This window comes from Gopherus flavomarginatus, chromosome 12, assembly GCF_025201925.1.
Source record: "Gopherus flavomarginatus isolate rGopFla2 chromosome 12, rGopFla2.mat.asm, whole genome shotgun sequence".
Taxonomy (NCBI): domain Eukaryota; kingdom Metazoa; phylum Chordata; order Testudines; family Testudinidae; genus Gopherus; species Gopherus flavomarginatus.
In genome coordinates this window covers 2,786,757-2,801,246 of record NC_066628.1, presented here as the reverse complement: position 1 = coordinate 2,801,246, position 14,490 = coordinate 2,786,757, and the positions used below count along the sequence as shown (strand labels likewise).

The 14,490-nt window shown below is 65.3% G+C and overlaps 1 protein-coding gene across 1 annotated transcript; it reads left to right on the top strand.

The window, feature by feature from the left end:
• Positions 1-1,028: 1,028 nt before the first annotated feature.
• On the top strand, positions 1,029-14,143 carry DDAH2 (dimethylarginine dimethylaminohydrolase 2). The gene is made up of 7 exons (XM_050920578.1): positions 1,029-1,226; positions 7,242-8,573; positions 9,499-9,598; positions 9,985-10,058; positions 10,690-10,809; positions 12,018-12,161; positions 12,909-14,143. Exons 2-7 carry the CDS (start codon positions 8,283-8,285, stop codon positions 13,023-13,025), a joined length of 846 nt encoding a protein of 281 aa, XP_050776535.1. The 5' UTR covers positions 1,029-1,226; positions 7,242-8,282; the 3' UTR covers positions 13,026-14,143.
• Positions 14,144-14,490: the final 347 nt, after the last annotated feature.

Below are 14,490 nucleotides of genomic sequence, written 5' to 3'. Positions count from 1 at the left end.
AGCAGCAGAGCTGGGGGGGCAGTGGCTGTGGGTTGGGAGTGAGGGGCACTGGCAGAACTGGGGGGCGGGGGCTGTTGGTCAGGAGTGAGGGGCAATGGCAGGGCTGGGGGGCAGGGCTCGGCTAGCAGGGGCTGCAGGTCAGGAGTGAGGGGCAATGGCAGAGCTGTGGGGGCAGGGGCTGCGGGTCGGGAGTGAGGGGCACCGGCAGCGCTGGGGGGCAGGGCTGGGCTATCAGGGGCTGCGGGTTGGGAGTGAGGGGCACTGGCAGAACTGGGGGGCAGGGGCTGTTGGTCAGGAGTGAGGGGCACTGGCAGGGCTGGGGGCTGCAGGTCAGGAGTGAGGGGCACAGGCAGAGCTGGGGGGCACGGCTGGGCTGGCAGGGGCTGCAGGTCGGGAGTGAGGGGCACTGGCAGGGCTGGGGGGCAGGGGCTGCACGTCGGGAGTGAGGGGCAGGGGCAGGGCTGGGGGCTGCAGGTCGGGAGTGAGGGGCACGGGCAGAGCTGGGGGGCATGGCTGGGCTGGCAGGGGCTGCGGGTTCAGCGTGAGGGGCAATGGCAGGGCTGGGGGGAGCCCAGGGCAGGGTGCCCCTCACTCCCGACCCGCAGCCCTTGCCCTCACTGCCCAGCACCAGGCCCAGCAGGATCAGGCACAGCTGGGGGCAGAGCAGGAGCAGCCAGGCCAGGGCCAGGGCCCCCTCGGCCAGCAGCAGCCCCAGGCCCAGCAGCGCCCGCAGGGTGGGCACCAGGAGCAGCAGCTGGAGACCCCCCAGCGCCAGGAGCAGCCCCCCAGCCCCATGGTGCCCCTAGAAGGGACCCTGACTCCCGGCCCAGAGCCCCACGGCCAGCTGCTGCCTATGGGTTGGGGGGCTGCGCCCCCAGTCCAGCTCCCAGCTCCCCCCAGGTCCATCAATCCCAGTAAGGGCCCAGTCACGCCCATTTTAAAGCCCTGGGCCTCAGTGGGCGGAGCCTCGTGAGTGAGTGGGCGTGGCCTGCCTAGCCCCGCCCCTCGGGCAGACAATGCGCTGGGGCTGGCGGTGGCTGGGCGGCTGCCTCTGTGCTCGGTGCTGGGCGAGGCTGACGCGTCCCGGGGTCCCCCCCGCTTGGGCAGCTGGATCGGGGGGATCGCTGGCAGGAACCGCCCCCGCGGCAGCCCTGGGGCATTCTGGGGCGGGGCCCCCCTGCCGGGGAGAGAGACCCCCCCAAACCCCCTTGGCGGGGCGCAGGGAGGTAAGAGCGCGGGGGGGCTGGATTTCTGGGGGGCTCCTTGGAGATGGGGGCTACGGGCTGAGGGGGCCGGGGGGGCTGGGATTGACTCTTTGGGCGGTTTGCCGGGGGGGGCGCTGGGCTGGGTTAAGGGTGGAGCCCTGGGGGGCTGCGTGGTGCGGGATGGGAGGGGCTGTGGTGAGGACCTAGCCCGGGGGGGAGTTGAGAGGGGACGATCTATGGGGGGCTGGGGTGGTTTCAGGGGGGCTGAGGTGGGGGCGTTGCCGAGGATGGGTTGGTGGAGGATTCGGGGGGCAGAGTTACTGGGGTGCTCTGGCCAAATAAGGGAGTCTGGGGGCAACGCTTGCGGTTTGGGACTGATCTTACAGGGGGTGTAGGGTGACTGGGTGTGGGGGGTCCTGAGGATTTTGGGGGGCTGTGAAAGCTGGGGCTCTGCCGGGGAGCAGCCGTTATGGGGCGCTGTTTAGGGAGCGGGGATACTGGAGGGGCTGAGATTGGGGGGTGACCCTCGGGCAGCGGGCGGAGCTGTGGGGGTGTTGCAGGATTTGGGGGTGACCCAGGGGAGATAGCTGGGTTGTTTGGAGACCGAGGGAGGGTATTGGGTGGGGAGCAGGGGGGCTGGGAGCCCGGACCCCTGAGTTCTCTCCCCGGCTCTGGGTGGGGACTGGCCTGTGGTGGGTGGGAGCAGAGGGGCTGGGAGCCCGGACTCCTGGGTTCTCTGCCCAGCTCTAGGAGGCGGCTGGGTGTGGTAGGGGGGACTGGCAGCCCGGACTCCTGGGTTCTCTCCCGGGCTCTGGGTGGGGGCTGGGCTGTGGCGGGTCGGAGCAGGGGGGATTGGGAGCCCGGACTCCTGGGTTCTCTCTCCGGCTCTGGGTGGGGGCTGGGCTGTGGTGGGTGGGAGCAGGGGGGATTGGGAGCCCGGGCTCTGGGTGGGGGCTGGGCTGTGGTGGGTCGGAGCAGGAGGGATTGGGAGCCCGGACTCCTGGGTTCTCTCCCGGGCTCTGGGTGGGGGCTGGGCTGTGGTGGGTCGGAGCAGGGGGGATTGGGAGGCCGGACTCCTGGGTTCTCTCCCGGGCTCTGGGTGGGGGCTGGCCTGTGGTGGGTGGGAGCAGAGGGGCTGGGATCCCGGACTCCTGGGTTCTCTGCCCAGCTCTAGGAGGCGGCTGGGTGTGGTAGGAGGGACTGGCAGCCCGGACTCCTGGGTTCTCTCCCGGGCTCTGGGTGGGGGCTGGGCTGTGGTGGGTGGGAGCAGGGGGGATTGGGAGCCCGGACTCCTGGGTTCTCTCCCGGGCTCTGGGTGGGGGCTGGGCTGTGGCGGGTCGGAGCAGGGGGGATTGGGAGCCCGGACTCCTGGGTTCTCTCTCCGGCTCTGGGTGGGGGCTGGGCTGTGGTGAGTAGGAGCAGGGGGGATTGGGAGCCCGGACTCCTGGGTTCTCTGCCCAGCTCTAGGAGGCGGCTGGGTGTGGTAGGAGGGACTGGCAGCCCGGACTCCTGGGTTCTCTCCCGGGCTCTGGGTGGGGCTGGGCTGTGGTGGGTGGGAGCAGGGGGGATTGGGAGCCCGGACTCCTGGGTTCTCTCTCCGGCTCTGGGTGGGGGCTGGGCTGTGGCGGGTCGGAGCAGGCCTGGCCGGGGAAGTTGACGAAGGAGACGCCCCCCCCGGAGGAGCTGTGGAAGGAGCCAGATTTATTATTTATGGTCCTAGGGGACAAATCCGCCCAAAAACATTCTGGTGGCTACTTTGTGGGGGTGGGGGCGGGGGCGAGGAAGGACCCGGAGGAGGGATCAGAAGGCCTGGAGCTGGGCTAGGGCAGTCTGGGGGGAGAAGGGGGGACCTCCCCCAAAGCTCCTGGATTTCCCTGCTGCGAACATGTGCGGGGGGGGGGGTGTTATCCCTTCTCTCCCTGGGCTGTCCCAAGCCTGTTTTCTCTGTTGGGGGGCGGGTGGGGTTGGTCTGTCCTGGGTCGGGGTGTCCATCTGTCTGCCAGGGGTGGGGGGCTGGAGGTTTGTGTTGTCTCAGGTTGCGGCTGGGTGAAAGCAGATTGCTGGGTGTGGGGGGGAGTGTTGTGGTGGGGGGTGAGCTATTGTCGCCCCAGGGTGTGGGGTTCTGGGTGTGTCTCCAAGGCCCAGCGCAGTTGTGTGTGTGCATCTCTCTCTTTCCAGGGTTGTGTGCGTGGAGGCCTTGTGAGGTGCGGGTGTGTGTGTTGCTGGGGGTGCAGTGGGGCTATGGATCTGGCTGTCTCCAGTGGTGCGTGTCTCTCCTGGGTTGTGGGGGGGGGGGGGTGTTTCTGCCTCAGATTGTCTCAGGTTGTGTGTGTTTGTTTCTGTGTGTGTGTGCATCTCTGGGTGTGTGTGTGTGTGTGTTAGGTTGTTTCAGGGGTGTCTTTCTGGGGTGTGTGTGTGGGTGAGTGAGGTTGGGTCTCTCGGGGGTGTGTGTGTGTGGGTGGGTGAGCTTGGGTCTCTCGGGTGTGTGTGGGGTTGGGTCTTGGGGGTGTGTGTGTCTGGGGTGGGGGGGAGTGAGGTTGAGGTTGTGTCTCTCCGGTGTGTGTGTGTGTGTGTCTGGGGGGGGGGGGAGTGAGGCTGTGTGTCTCTGGGGTGTGGGTGGGTGGGTGGGGTTGGGTCTCAGGGGTGTGTGTGTGTCTGGGGGTGGGGGGTGAGGTTGTGTCTCTCCGGTGTATGTGTGTGTGTGTCTGGGGTGGGAGGGAGTGAGGCTGGGTCTCTCGGGGGGGTGTGTGTGGGTGAGGTTGTGTCTCTCCGGGGTGTGTGTGTGTGTCTGGGGGGGGGGGAGTGAGGCTGTGTGTCTCTGGGGTGTGGGTGGGTGGGTGGGGTTGGGTCTCAGGGGTGTGTGTGTGTCTGGGGGTGGGGGGGTGAGGTTGTGTCTCTCCGGTGTATGTGTGTGTGTGTCTGGGGTGGGAGGGAGTGAGGCTGGGTCTCTCCGGGGGGGTGTGTGGGTGAGGTTGTGTCTCTCCGGGATGTGTGTGTGTTTTCTCCTCCGTCGCCTTCCCCGCTCCTGATACACAGTTAAAAGGAACCAGCTGTTGCATATTTTTGCCCTGAGCGAATCTGGGCCCGGCCCCTGCCTGGCTCCCCAGGCCCTGGGTGGGGGCAGGCGGGGAACGGGCCAGGGAGATCGGGGCAAGGGGGGGCAGGCGGGGAATGGGCTGGGGAGATGGGGGGGGCAGACGGGGAACGAGCCGGCGGCACCCCCGGCCGGGGAGATCGGAGTGACGGGGGGGGGGGGGGGGAAGAGACAGGGAACTGGCTGGAGGCCCCAGACGGCCGGCTGGGGAGATGTGGGGCGGGCAGGCGGGGAACGGGCCGGGGAGATCTGGGGGGGGCGGGCAGGCGGGGAACGGGCCGGGGAGATCGGAGGGGGGAGGCAGGGAACGGGCCGGGGGCCCCTGATGGCCGGCTGGGGAGATGGGGGGGGGCGGGGAGCAGGCTGGGGGCACCCGCCGGCCGGGGAGATCGGAGTGACGGGGGGGGGGGAAGAGGCGGGGGATGGGCTGGAGGCCCCAGACGGCCGGCTGGGGAGATGTGGGGCGGGCAGGCGGGGAACAGGCCGGGGAGATCTGGGGGGGCGGGCAGGCGGGGAACGGGCTGGGGAGATTGGAGGGGGGAGGCAGGGAACGGGCCGGGGGCCCCTGAGGGCCGGCTGGGGAGATGAGGGGGAGGCTGGGAGCAGGCTGGGGGCACCCGCTGGCTGGGGAGATCGGAGTAATCGGGGGGGGGAAGAGGCGGGGAATGGGCTGGAGGCCCCAGACGGCCGGCTGGGGAGATGTGGGGCGGCCAGGCGGGGAACAGGCCGGGGAGATCTGGGGGGGGCGGGCAGGCGGGGAACGGGCTGGGGAGATTGGAGGGGGAAGGCAGGGAACGGGCCGGGGGCCCCTGAGGGCCGGCTGGAGAGATGAGGGGGAGGCGGAGAGCAGGCTGGGGGCACCCGCCGGCCAGGGAGATCGGAGGGGGGAGGCGGGGAGCACGCTGGGGCACCCGCTGGCCGGGGAGATCGGAGTGATCGGGGGGGGGGGGAAGAGGTGGGGAATGGGCTGGAGGCCCCTGGCTGGGGAGATGGGGGGGCTGGCAGGCGGGGAACGGGCCGGGGAGATGGGGGTGGGGGCAGGTGGGGAACGGGCTGGGGGAAGCCGTTGGCTGACCGGCGAGATCGGGGAATGGGCTGGGGAGATGGGGGGGCAGACGGGGAACGAGCCAGCAGCACCCGCCGGCCGGGGAGATCTGAGTGACGGGGGGGGGAGGGGAGAGGGGGGGAACGGGCCGGGGAGATTGGAGGGGGGAGGCGGGGAACGGGCCGGGGAGATTGGAGGGGGGAGGCGGGGAACGGGCCGGGGGCCCCTGAGGGCTGGCTGTGGAGATGGGGAACGGGCCAGGGAGATCGGGGAGGTGGAGAGGCGTGGAAAGGGCCGGGGGCCCCTGATGTCCGGCCGGGCAGATCGGGGCGGGGAACACGTGGCATTGACAGGGTCCCACCCCCTCCATGCACAGGGCTTACGGGACAATTGGTGTCCTGACTAGTGATTATTAATTAAGGCTGGTTTCAGAGGAGCAGCTAAAATCCCCACTGTGCCAGGTGCTGCACACCCCCCCCCCCCGCCCCCGAGACAGGGCCGACGTGGGTGTGGGGGGAGCCGGTACAAATTACCGGGACCCAGCAGTCCGGAAGGGGGCCCGGGCCTGGCTTCGTCGCCCGGTTTAGCTGGTCCACCCTTGCTGGGGGGGCCTGAAAACTTTTTTCACCAGGGCCTGGACCTACTGTCGGCGGCCCTGTCTGGACATTGGGGTCCCTGTTGTGCCAGCCACCACCCAGACCCGCCCCCCCCACATTGGGCATCACGCTGCCCTTCCCCCGTCACACTGGGTGCTGATCCCTGCCCCCACTGAGACCACAATTTACATTAGAACCCAGGAGTCCTGGCTCCAGCCCCCTACCCCTGCTTAACCACTGGACCCCACTTCCCTCTCAGAGCTGGGGAGAGAACCCAGGAGTCCTGGCTCCAACAACACCCTCACCCCCGCTCTAACCGCCGGACCCCACTTCCCTCCCAGAGCTGGGGAGAGAACCCAGGAGTCCAGGGTCCCATCCCCCCTGCTCTAACCACTAACCCCCACTCCGCTTCCCAGAGCCAGGGAGAGAACTCAGGAGTCTGGGCTCCCCGCCCCCTTCCCCTTCCTTTTCCTCCCCACCCCCACCTCTGGACTCCTGAGTTCTCTTTCCAGCTGGACACGGGCACCATTGTGTGTTGGTGGCACAAACAAGTCACAGCCAGTCCCTGTCCTGAAGATAAGGCAGACGAGAGGCGGGAAGAGAAACAGAGACTTAGGGACAGGAGAGATTTGCAGAAGGGCCTGGAATGGAACCCAGGAGTCTGGGCTCCAAGCCCCGCTTTTCTAACCACCAGCCCCCACATCCCTCCCAGAGCCGGGGAGAGAACCCAGGAGTCCGGGCTCCCAGCCCCCCCCCACCCTGGCTCTAACCACCAGCCCCCACTGCCCTCCCAGAGCCAGGAGAGAACCCAGGAGTCCGGGCTCCCAGACCCCAGCTCTAACCACCAGATCCCCACTCCCCTCCCAGAGCTGGGGAGAAAACCCAGGATACTGCTGAGATCTTTGATCTGGGCTCAAAGCTTTCATGGGGGCAGAGTCCAGCAGGGTGTTTGGGGTGTGAGTTACCTGGGGGGGTAGCATTTGGGGGCACTGGTGGTGAATAGAGATTTGGGGCACAGGGCAGATTTTGTGTGACTTCCAAGGGGATGAGTTTTTGGGGTCCCTGTTAGTATGGGGCTGACTCTGGGGTCACCTGGGGGCAGATCTTTGGGGTGCACAGAATCCGGCTGATTTGTATGGCTTTTTGTCTTGGATAGTTTGGGCAGACAGCTTTTTAGGGTGACTCTGAGCACCGTTTCGCAGGGGGGTCCCGTTCATGAGCGACAGAACTCAGAGCAGGGGACTGATGGAGCCGAGAAAACCGACCCGACCCTAATCGCACGTGTCTCTCTCTTCTCATAGGTGCTGGTGGATCTACTCTCATTTGTGTGGATGCAATAAATAGCTTTTTTTCCTCCCCAAATTCCTGGAAAGGGGGAGGGAATTTTTATTTTTATATCGTCTGCAGTGAGCGAGATCTGCAGAGAATTTCCCCTGGCGTCGGGGACTCCAGGATGAAGCTTGTTTGAGCAAAGAACTTGATAGAACCCAGGCGTCCGGATTCCCAACGCCCCCCACTCCCCTCGCCTGGGATTTGATCTGCGGAGGATTTAACCGAGGAAGAAACCGCATCGACCTGGTGCCGGAGGAAAGGATTTGGGTTGTTGACAGACTGATGTGGTGGGAGTTGGTTAATGGGGTAACTGGCTCTCGGAAGAAATGGATCAATGGAGGCACTGATCCAGGACTTGGGTGCCGAGGAGAAATTGAGTGGCTGATTGCTTGCTCAGGTCGTTAATGCTAACGAGCGATCGATCGGCCTCCTGCCCCGGGGTAATGGATCGGCTGGTGGGAGAAGCAGGCCCCAGGGGAAATTGATTGGCCGGTGGCCACAGATCAGGAAGAGAGAAGGGGGAAGAAATTGAGCTGAGATCTGGGGCTGGAGATGCTCTCGGTCGGATAATCGGGGGTTGCTGGGAAGCAGGACCGATTGGCGGAGGGGTGCCCCCCCCCCGGGCGATATTGACTGGAAGATGGCTGGAATTGATCAGCTGACCAGGGAGTCGGTGCCCAGGGCGTGACATTGATCAGAGGAAACTGACTCATTGACTGGGAAATTGGTCGGGTTCAGGGAGAACAGGGGCCCAGGAGAGCTTGGCCGGGTGGGTGATTTGCCTGGGGGTCCGTTGAAATTGATCCGAAACACTGCTCCAAGGGAAACTGACTTTGGTCGGGTGATCGGAAATCACTGATTGGCCGGTGAGAGGGGAGATCTGCCGGCCGATCAGAGACCCCTGCGGGGAGACGACTGAGCCGAGTTTCTCTCGCCCTCTGCAAGGATCGATCGGTCTCTGCTCCCGGCGTGGAGATTGCCCCAACTGGGGCAGGGGCGAGCTCCCAGCCATGGCGGGTCCCTCCTCCTTTGGCAGATACACCCACGCCATCGTCCGCAGCGTCCCGGACTCGCTGGCCGCCCAGCCAGCTGGGGACGGGGCGGAGCCGGTGGACCTGGCCAAGGCCCACCGGCAGTACGGGGTCTACACCGGGATCCTGCGGCAGAAACTGGGGCTGCAGGTGATCGAGCTGGCGGCGGACGAGGGGCTGCCCTGCTCGGTGCTGGTGGAGGACGTGGCCGTGATCCAGGCCGATACGGCGCTTGTCACCCGGCCCTGGGAGCCGGCACGGCGCGGAGAGGTAACCAGGATGCCTGGGTTCCTTCCCCGGCTCTGGGAGGGGAGTGGGGACTGGTGGTTAGAGAGGAGGTGAGGGCCCGGGAGCCCAGACTCCTGGGTTCTCTCCCGACTCTGGGAGGGAAGTGGAGTCTAGCAGTGCCAGTGCTCGGCTCGTTAACCCATCAATTTATTGTAGCAGGGGTGGGGCGGAGGCTAGTTCTCCATCTGCTTCCTCCAGGGAGGCCCTGGGACTTGTCTTCCCGCCCCCCCCTCCACTGGGGTCTGGAGAGGAGAGTTGGTCACCTGACCCTAGTTGCTGAGGCAACTGGTCATCCCAGCATGACCTCATGGGTGATGCAAACTCCTGCCTTACGTCTCTGGAGCCCTTTCGGGAACCCCCCCCTGCCCTGGGGCCGGGTGGGAGCTGGCTCCCCCTAGAAGGGACAGGCCCCGTGTCTCGTTTCCTACCCTCCGGAGCCCAGCCCGTGTTGCTGAACCTTGCCTGGTGGTAGTAACACTGGAGGCGCGAGCTGAATGTCGGGGGATGAGGGCGCACATGGGGTGGGTAGGTCGGGGATGTGGAAGAGAGGTGTTGACTTTCTGAACCCCCACAATCTCTGATTGGTGTTGGGTGTAGGCCGCTGAAGCCTGCCTAGGAGTAGTGAAGTTTGAGGCCTGGATTGGGAGCCATTGGATGGGGTCAAAGAGCCCATGTTGGCAGGGTTGGCTGGGGAGGACAAGGGTGTCAACTGGGGGGCACTGGCAAGAGGGTGTTGGTGGCCATTTCAGAACCCTCCCAATCTCTCTCTCCTTGGGTGCAGGCCCTGAAGCTTGTCTGGTAGTTCATCTCATGGGGTTGCTAAGGGATGGGCCAGTGGAAGGGGGCAGGGGAATCCCCTGAAAGAGTTAACCTCTGCTTTTGGGGGTGGGGTGGGGGCCCAATCCAGATCAGCAGCATCAAGAAGGTCTTGGAGGAGCTGAAGATGCGGGTGGTGGAGGTGACGGACGACGGGGCCACCTTGGACGGCAGTGACGTGCTCTTCACAGGTGAGTGCCCCACCCCTGGCGGCAGGAGGACAAGTGTCCGTGGCTTGAACCCTGGGTGTGAACCAGCAGGGGGTGGTGTGGAGCAAACTGCCTTCCTGTAACCCCCTAGTCCTCATTCATTTCCCAGAGCTGGGGAGAGAACCCAGGAGTCCTGGCTCCCTGCCCTGCCCCCCTCCTGCCTCATTCTAAGGGCATTGGTCAATTCCCAACTGCACTGGGAGGTTGGTTAGAGGTTGGAGGGCAAGGGGAAGTGGGGCAATGGGGCACCCGAGGGGCCAGCTCCAGCTTGGGTGTATCTGAGTGAAGCCAAAGCTGCGGGAGCTAATTTGGCCAGGGCATCTCGAGGGTTAATGAGTCTTGTCCCGCCCCTTCCTGTCTCCTTACAGGTCGAGAGTTCTTTGTGGGCATCTCCAAATGGACCAATCACCGAGGGGCGGAGGCGGTGGCGGATGCTTTTCGGGTGAGTTGAAATTTTGGCAGGGTCAGGGATTGAACCGAGGAGTCCTGTCTCCCATCCTGCAACTCTCCCTTTTCCCAGGGCTGCGGGTCAGGAGTGAGGGGCACCGGCAGAGCTGGGAGGGGGGGCCCAGGGCTGGGCTAGCAGGGGCTGCGGGTCGGGAGTGAGGGGCCCCGGCAGGGCTGGGCTAGCAGGGGCTGCGGGTCGGGAGTGAGGGGCCCCGGCAGGGCTGGGCTAGCAGGGGCTGCGGGTCGGGAGTGAGGGGCCCCGGCAGGGCTGGGCTAGCAGGGGCTGCGGGTCGGGAGTGAGGGGCCCCGGCAGGGCTGGGCTAGCAGGGGCTGCGGGTCGGGAGTGAGGGGCCCCGGCAGGGCTGGGCTAGCAGGGGCTGCGGGTTGGGAGTGAGGGGCACCGGCAGAGCTCGGGGGTGGGGGCAGGGCTGGGCTGGCAGGAGCTGTGGGTTGGGAGTGAGGGGCACCGGCAGAGCTGGAGGGGGGCAGGGCTGGGCTGGCAGGAGCTGTGGGTTGGGAGTGAGGGGCACCGGCAGAGCTGGGGGGCAGGGCTGGGCTGGCAGGGGGCTGCGGGTTGGGACTGAGGGTCCATGCATGTGTTTTTCTCACCCTTCCCCGGGTGCCAGGATTTTGCTGTCTCTACCGTCCCCGTGGCGGGCTCCTCCCATCTGAAGAGTTTCTGTAGCATGGCTGGGCCCGACACAATCGCCATCGGAAGCAGTGAGGCTGCCAAGAAAGCCATGAGGGTAACGGGGCCTATACTGGGCTGGCTGGGCCCAGGGGGCTGAGGTGTGGTGGTAGCAGTAGGACATCAGGCTGGGTGGGCTCTGGGGGCTAAACTGTGATGGGAGCGGTGGGATACGGGGCTGAGTGGGCTCAGGGAGGCTTAGCGGTGGTGGGAGCGGTGGGATACCGGGCTGAGTGGGCTCAGGGAGGCTGAGCGGGCTCAGGGAGGCTGAGCAGTGGTGGGAGCGGTGGGATACCGGGCTGGGTGGGCTCAGGGAGGCTTAGCGGTGGTGGGAGAGGTGGGATACGGGGCTGAGTGGGCTCAGGGAGGCTGAGCGGTGGTGGGAGCGGTGGGATACCGGGCTGGGTGGGCTCAGGGGGCTGAGCGGTGGGATACCGGGCTGGGTGGGCTCAGGGGGCTGAGCGGTGGTGGGAGCGGTGGGATACCGGGCTGGGTGGGCTCAGGGAGGCTGAGCGGTGGTGGGAGCGGTGGGATACCGGGCTGGGTGGGCTCAGGGAGGCTGAGCGGTGGGATACCGGGCTGGGTGGGCTCAGGGACGCTGAGCGGTGGTGGGAGCGGTGGGATACCGGGCTGGGTGGGCTCAGGGAGGCTGAACGGTGGTGGGAGCGGTGGGATACCGGGCTGGGTGGGCTCAGGGACGCTGAACGGTGGTGGGAGCGGTGGGATACCGGGCTGGGTGGGCTCAGGGAGGCTGAGCGGTGGTGGGAGCGGTGGGATACCGGGCTGGGTGGGCTCAGGGACGCTGAACGGTGGTGGGAGCGGTGGGATACCGGGCTGGGTGGGCTCAGGGAGGCTGAGCGGTGGTGGGAGCGGTGGGATACCGGGCTGGGTGGGCTCAGGGACGCTGAGCGGTGGTGGGAGCGGTGGGATACCGGGCTGGGTGGGCTCAGGGACGCTGAGCGGTGGTGGGAGCGGTGGGATACCGGGCTGGGTGGGCTCAGGGAGGCTGAGCGGTGGTGGGAGCGGTGGGATACCGGGCTGGGTGGGCTAAGGGAGGCTGAGCGGTGGTGGGAGCGGTGGGATACCGGGCTGGGTGGGCTCAGGGACGCTGAACGGTGGTGGGAGCGGTGGGATACCGGGCTGGGTGGGCTCAGGGACGCTGAGCGGTGGGATACCGGGCTGGGTGGGCCCAGGGCGCTGATCTATGGACTGCGTGGAGGAGGGGGACACCAGGCCCTGCTCTCACCCCCATTCCTCCGCCCCCAGACCATGGAGCAGCTGACCGATCACCACTACGACACGCTGACGGTGCCGGACGACCCCGCCGGGAACTGCGTCTACGTGCGCCTGGGGCCCAAGGGTAGCGCCCTGCTCCACCGGAGCCCCGAGGAGTTCCCCAACAGCCTGCCGGTGAGGGGGCGGAGCTCTTGGGCACTGGGGGCGGGGCTAAAGGCTTTGCTGAATAGAGGGTTCATGGGCTGCCTTAAGGCCCTGTGGGGGTGGAGGGGGGGTGGTTTGGGGTCCCTGGGCGGGGCTTAAAGATCAGTGGGCTTGGATGGGGGTGGGGTTAAGGCCAGTAGCGGGGGTGGGGCAGGGTTTTGAGTAGGGGGGTTGGAGTTTGCAGCTGCAGGCTGGGAGGGGGCGGGGCTTTGAGAACAGGGGCTTTCTTGGGCCTGGCTTGGGGAGGGGAGTTGTCTGGGGCAAGGCTTGAGGTGGGTGGGGGCGTGGCATGTGGCTCTAGGGGTGGGGCTAGGAGTGAGTGGGGGCAGGGCAGGGGGATTTGGGGGCAGAGTTTGGGGTAGGAGTGGGCATGGGAATTTGTGACTGGGTCCTGGGGCCAAGGTTAGGAGTGGGTGGGGGTAGGGCTTGGGGTCTGGAGGAGGGGCATGAGCGACCAGGTATGCGGAGACCTGGGGGCGGAGTTTGGGATAGGAGGGCGGGGCCTGGGGAACTGGGGGCAGGGCTAGGAGAGGGTGGGTGGGGCATAGGGGATGGGTGGTGTGGAATGAATGGGGGCAGGATTTGGTAATCTGGAGGCGGGGTTTGTGGTAGGAGGGCGGGGCTAGGAGTAGGTGGGGCTGTCAATGCAAAGTGCGTGGCATGGAAATAGCTCCTCCTTACCCACAATGCCTTGCTGACCCACGTGTCTCCCCGCAGCTGTTCCAGAAGCTGGCCGACCTCACCCTGATCCCTGCTGCCTGCAGTGAGGTGGCCAAGCTGGGGGGGGCCCTCAGCTCCTGCTCCCTTCTCATCAACAAGAAGCTTGACCGCTAGTGCCTCCGTCCCCCCAGCTACGTGGGGGAGCCCCCGACCCCTCATCCTCTGTGCACCCGTCTTACCCAGCCCAAGCCCTGCACCCCCAAACCTCAGGGTGCCCCTTAACTTGCTGCCTCCCATCTGGGAAGTGATCACCCTTCCCCCATTGCCTCCTCCACCCGTCTGGAAAGGGGGGTCCCCCGATCCCCCAGAAGCCTTCCCTGAGTCCCAGCCTGGGGGCATATTTGGAACCTACCACATCATGTGGACCCTGAAAATAATGGGGTCCTGCCTTCTTGGGAGGTGGAGAGCAGGGGGTCTGGGTACCCCATTAGCAGGAGAGGGTGGAAGCCCTTTGGGTGGGGCCTCCCAAATTGTTGGGAGTCCCTTTGTTCCTTCTCCAGGAGCAACAGCGGGTGGGACCCATCTATACTTAGTGGGTGGCCTGGGGAGGGAGGTATTACATCCCCATATGGGGGTTTGGGGAACCCAGCTATGTCCCACTGGGATAGTGGAGGGTTTAGGGTACCCTGATTTATCATACCACTATGTGGGGGGGGAGGTTTGGGGGACACTGGCATGTTATACCATGCAGTGGGGACCCCAATATTGAAGCCACGGAATTGGAGGACCCCCAATACCTGAGAGCCCTGAATTGGGTGGGGGGTGGGGGAAATCTTTCACTGTGGTTAGGATCTTCCAGCCCCCCTGCTGCCCACCTCTGCCATTCATCCACTAATCTATGGTGCTGGTGTTTTGGGGGTAACCCTTCTCACCCCCAACTCGCTCCCCACTGCCACATCCCAATAGCACGACCCCTTCCCCCGTTAGCTGTAGCAACTGTGGGTCCTTGGGGCTGATCGTTGGTGGTAGCTCTGGGATACCAGGCTGGATAGCTCTGCTGTGGGGCAGCTGGGGATCCCAGACCTCTAGCTATGTAAGGGTGACTGCCCCCCCAAAGACAGGGGTGCCTTGTGTGTGTTTGTTAGAGTAGTTAGGGGGGCTCCTAGGAGCCCCCTGTGATGTGAGTAGGAGCGCCCCCTAGGGCAGAGCCAGGCTGTTGATCAGAGGGAGTGGGTGTTGAGCTTCTCGCTGCCTCTGAGATCCTTGACACAATAAAGAATTGAACCAATTTAGCTCCCTCTGAGTCATGTCTCAATTGGGGGGGACCCGTACCCCATTGCTTACCCCCGGAGTCAGCCAGTGCCCCCACCCCCAGAGCCAGCATCCCCTAGAGGGGAAACCTCACACTTCAATTTCAATTCTCTCCTCTGGACCCACTTTAAATTATTTTTGGGGGGGTGCAAAATGCCGACCCCCTCCAGAGCAGGCGCTGCGATCCATAAATAGATTTAATGTCAACTAAATAAATAAGTTTAATTCAATTACAAATATTTTCCCTCTTAAGTATTCCAGTCTGCTTTGGCGTATTGAAAACAAAAACGCCCCATTTCTGGTTATCCTGTTCCCTGTCCCAGCGGGA

What these genes read in the sequence shown, in the direction of transcription:
- DDAH2 (XM_050920578.1), top strand. Translation starts at nt 8,283, where the DNA reads ATGGCGGGTCCCTCCTCCTTTGGCAGATACACCCACGCCATCGTCCGC. An exon ending in CGGTGGCGGATGCTTTTCGG is followed by an intron (nt 10,059 to 10,689) that starts GTGAGTTGAAAT and finishes CCCGGGTGCCAG; the next exon opens with GATTTTGCTGTCTCTACCGT. An exon ending in AGTTCCCCAACAGCCTGCCG is followed by an intron (nt 12,162 to 12,908) that starts GTGAGGGGGCGG and finishes GTCTCCCCGCAG; the next exon opens with CTGTTCCAGAAGCTGGCCGA.